We start from the raw sequence: 4,359 nt of genomic DNA on the forward strand, positions 1-4,359 counted from the left end.
AGATTTTGGAAAGATGAAATGGTCTCACGAAGTACTGGTTATTTTCATTGCCACACAAGGCAAACAGTTTGGAATATTGACTCCAGCGATGAATAAATAACCCAAATCCATTAAATTGGAATTAGATGGCTAAACCCTTGACATCAATCCGGTATATATGTTTATTATAGCATTCGTATAAATCACCATTTTAATCTTATTCTACGTTTATATCCCTCGAGATTTTTTGGAATATATCATGAAATTTATAGTACCCTGAAATTCAAATTTACAATTTAAACATAGTTTGTGCAAAAGATTATAATTTATTTAGTTTTACATTTCGACATAGATGAATACAGATAGTGAACGTGATTGCAACAATTTAACGTCGAGTCCAAGTGAATGGCAGCAATATCTTGCAGTTCGTATTGAACGGGAAATTAACGCATTAGGGGGTTTATTTAATTTGTATACTGGCATTTCATGAAGGTCTCCAACGTCAGTCGCTTAGATTGTCTTCGGACGGAAGATCCGGGCTGTTAGGCGGCGGAGGACAACTGACTAGGTCGTGGTCATCTTCATTTTTCGCGCAAGGACAGTTGACACAGTGAGGCAAAACTATGTGTCTATTCTGGGTCGAATCACCGCCATCATTATCAGCATCGTCATCATTGTTATTGTGCCAATGATTACTGTAATACTCTGATAATTCTCCGTTCTGTATTTTCTCATCGTCACTGGCGCCATATCCCGCGTGAACAGATTGCTTGTTGGAATCATCGCGTTGACGGTCGGCGTAATCGCTTTCCTCCTTTATATGGCTCGGCTTGTTATAAGTTCTCATTCCGTTCTGATGGTTAGCGTAATTGTAAGTCACGATAGGGTCGTTAGAAGAGTGATTTTCAACAGTCTGACATGAATCTTGTAAATAATCCAGGTTGATTAACATTTGATCCTCGTCAAAATCGCCCTCTTCGTTGTTTACCACTCTACCTTTTCTGCCGGGGTCACTGCTTCTCAATTTACCTGACAAGGCAACTTGATGCCTCTGAGTGGTGATACTATGTGTCGACGTGGTCACGCCGTTCCGATTTCTGTTCATGCTATTAGCACTACTACAACAAACAGTCCCACTCCCTTGCCTCGAGTCAATCGTTAAAGACTCGAATCCCACAGGTGTCATTCCGTCCAAAATATTATCAGCCATTCGAAATAGTTTTTTCATTTTCAGGTTGTTATTGGTGGGTGGTGCCGATTGTGGACGTTCTCTCCATTTGGGCAGGCTCCCGACTGAAGACGAAGGATGCAGCGAATGTCTCACTGCACTTGCAGGTCGTTTTTGTGTCGAGAGCGAAACGTACTCAGAAGCCTGTCCTTTATAAGAATAGCTCTCAGGGCTGTTTTTTCTGCTCAAAACATTAGCAGTCAGTGCCCCATTTGTCCTCTTTGTTGGCGACGTTTTAGTTGTTGAATTGGTCATTTTACGCTGTGGCGGGTCACTGTCATCATATGTACACTGCTCTATGTGCGAAGAACTATTCGTGGACGTCGATACGACCGATTGGTCATCCAGGTCAGTTGACGATTCTGCTACTAACGCGGCATTAATTCGCTGAGATTTGATCAAGTGTCTCCATCTGGGGTCGGCACTGGTCGCTCTTTTCAAATACTGCTGTGTAGGATCACTAAACCGAGGCGATCTACTCGACTGGCACCGCCGTGCTCGGTAGTTTGTGTCTTGATGCGTATTTGTTGGTGAATAAAATCGCGATGATACACACCCACTTTCAAGAACTCGGTCCCCTATTATCCCTTTGGCATACTTGTCATGGTCGGCGTTTAACAAAAACACGCAATTACTAGACTCGTTGTCTCTCTGTTTTTGTACCTGTTTTCTCGGTGTTAAACTCTGTATTCCAGTGACGCAGATTTCCAAATGGTGCTTTCTCGCGTATTCGGCTAAACGTTGGCGAGTGGTTGTCCTGACGCCGTCCCGAAGAAAATCGAAACCCGCCGTCCTGGGTCTATTGACGCGTGGTCGCGCTCGAGGTGTGCTGCTCCCCGAGTCACGGAGAATTCCCAGCGGCCGTGCGTTCGTTGACGATGACACCCTGACAAGGCCCTCGTCGTCATTTCGGTAGTGTGGCAGTGGCGTTCCTTTCGCCGACTCGCCGACCCGCCGTCCCGCATTTGTGACGAGAAACTCCGGTATTCCTGCGGATTTACTTGCACGGACCGTTTGCCGATTGTTCATTCGCGGGTCTTGATATAGAAACATCGCGGCAGAATCAAATAAACAAACACCAGGCTGTGTTTAAAACGCAACGGAAACTGCCGAGCAGCTCAATATATCGAAATCCTCCCTGGTTGTCATGTTGTTGGCTCTACACAAACCATGATACTGAGATTAGTCTTGACTCCTTCAAGGCAGTTACGTTTGAACGTGGTCTGAAGTGTACAATTCCTGTCCAGTGCTGCTTATATATACTGTTACTTTCGCACTGCAGCCACTATAATAGCGTGAGTCGTTGGTGATGTTATTAGTGATTGGGAGCGACCATTCCCAGGCGGGAGAGTCAACCACACGTTTCTTGGCACCTGAAATTTGTGAATGCTTCAACTTGGAGGACAGTGTCAGACTAAGCGTTGGTGTAAGTGTTTCGATGTGCTGGAGTATTGTATTCTTGCCGACGTCTCGTAAAAGCTGCGTTCGTGATCACCGTATTGCGAATACCTATGTTTCGTCCCCTCCGCAATGAGAGTCCCACTGTCCAATAAACACCGGTGAATATACTCTCATATATCGTCGGTATATACCTGTGTAGAAGTCCTTTTAAGATATGATTAAATGGTGGATGACGAGATAGTACATGTACAATTTTATAATGACTCCGTAAAACACTACAATCGACTTTCCGTTATTGACAGCTATAAATTGCGCAATAATAAATAAACTCGTACATTAGTAATGTTTATATTTCACGTGTACTATGTGCGCTAATAACGAAACAGTGATACTTTATTTGAAAAAAAAAAACTGGCAACAGAAAAATAGTCAAAATCTAATTATACAATATTGCTAACAGTTTTGAATAAGCGATATAGCGAGGTCGATACTTGAAAATTAAATAGACGCGCCGAACTGAAGCCGAGTACTTCAATCTCCACATTACGCAAGGACAATCACGATATGGAGACGACGCGCTTAAATCTCCGTGAATTTCTAAGCAAATATACGCTTATCGATTCAAATTTAATTTGCTGTATCCTGTTTCGTCGTGCTAGAGGTATTACAACGGGTTATTTTAGTAAAAGCCTGAACCACCTGTCTGTGTTCGGACTGTTAACTGGACAAGCGGCTGCAGATGTTTTTTTGAAGTCTCCATGCATATACGAGCGAAATGGCGGATGTTTTGATGATTGTCAAGGAGCCAAGTAGCGCTAGCAATTACGTGACAATAAGTAGGCATGACTTTTTGATATATAATCACTTGTTTGACCTTGTCAGAAAAAAAATCATTTCCAACATTGACAGACTTGAGAAGAATAACCAGAACCTCGTTCCCAATGTATTGTATAGCCAATGTATAAGTAGCGGTAATAGATGACCTCTGTCACGTTGTCATGACAATCACGTCACATTCCTTTAACGTCATCTAAAGTTCATATATATATATATATATATGTATTGTTGTTTATTTGTTTGTAACTTGTCTTCTCTAAACAATTTTGCCCGATCGCTGCGGGTGCAACAATTGAGGTTTTACGGTTTCATATTCAGTTGTAGCTGCGACACGTGTCGTGATCGATGTGGGTCTCACGCGACGTATGCAACGCATGTAAAATAGATTGTGTGTTTACACGTAATTCGAACGCATCCTGCATACATGAGGGGTACAACGGTTTTTGATGCTTCTTATGGCCGGCGTAGCACCGATTATGTCAATAGGTCATCATCACTATTTGATCTTCTACGAATCATGGCTGGGGGCACTAACAGCTTACTATTAATAAAATGTATCCAATATGCATGACTTAGTTGATTTGTAAATGGTAAAAATGGTAAACACAATCGCTTACACGGAGCTATAATTGATTATTGATCGTCAACATATGGTTCCGTTTTAATGTATAGAGCGGTGGCCAGTAACGACCTCAACTTTACCAAAATACAATTCTTACATTTCCAGGTTTCAAATGACCGTACTGGCTAGTTTTTATCAAGAGTGTCGGCTTGATCCTCTAAGTATGAATAGGGTCGTCGTCTTGCCGTCTGTTTTGCGGTAGAGGGCGTGTTGAATCTTCTAAATACTAGTACGTTGCCATTAGTAAATGCTGTCATTGAGAAGGGGATAGTTACGTATTACTACATGGGCC

General features: G+C 42.4%; 1 protein-coding gene across 1 annotated transcript; it reads right to left on the bottom strand.

Moving 5' to 3' along the window:
* Nucleotides 1–285: 285 nt before the first annotated feature.
* LOC144351877 (uncharacterized) lies at nucleotides 286–2,684 on the bottom strand. Its single transcript, XM_078009127.2, has one exon. The coding sequence runs from the start codon at nucleotides 2,258–2,260 to the stop codon at nucleotides 482–484; it is 1,779 nt and encodes a 592-aa protein (XP_077865253.2). The 5' UTR covers nucleotides 2,261–2,684; the 3' UTR covers nucleotides 286–481.
* Nucleotides 2,685–4,359: the final 1,675 nt, after the last annotated feature.

This window comes from Saccoglossus kowalevskii, chromosome 8, assembly GCF_978046115.1.
Source record: "Saccoglossus kowalevskii chromosome 8, keSacKowa6.1, whole genome shotgun sequence".
Taxonomy (NCBI): domain Eukaryota; kingdom Metazoa; phylum Hemichordata; class Enteropneusta; family Harrimaniidae; genus Saccoglossus; species Saccoglossus kowalevskii.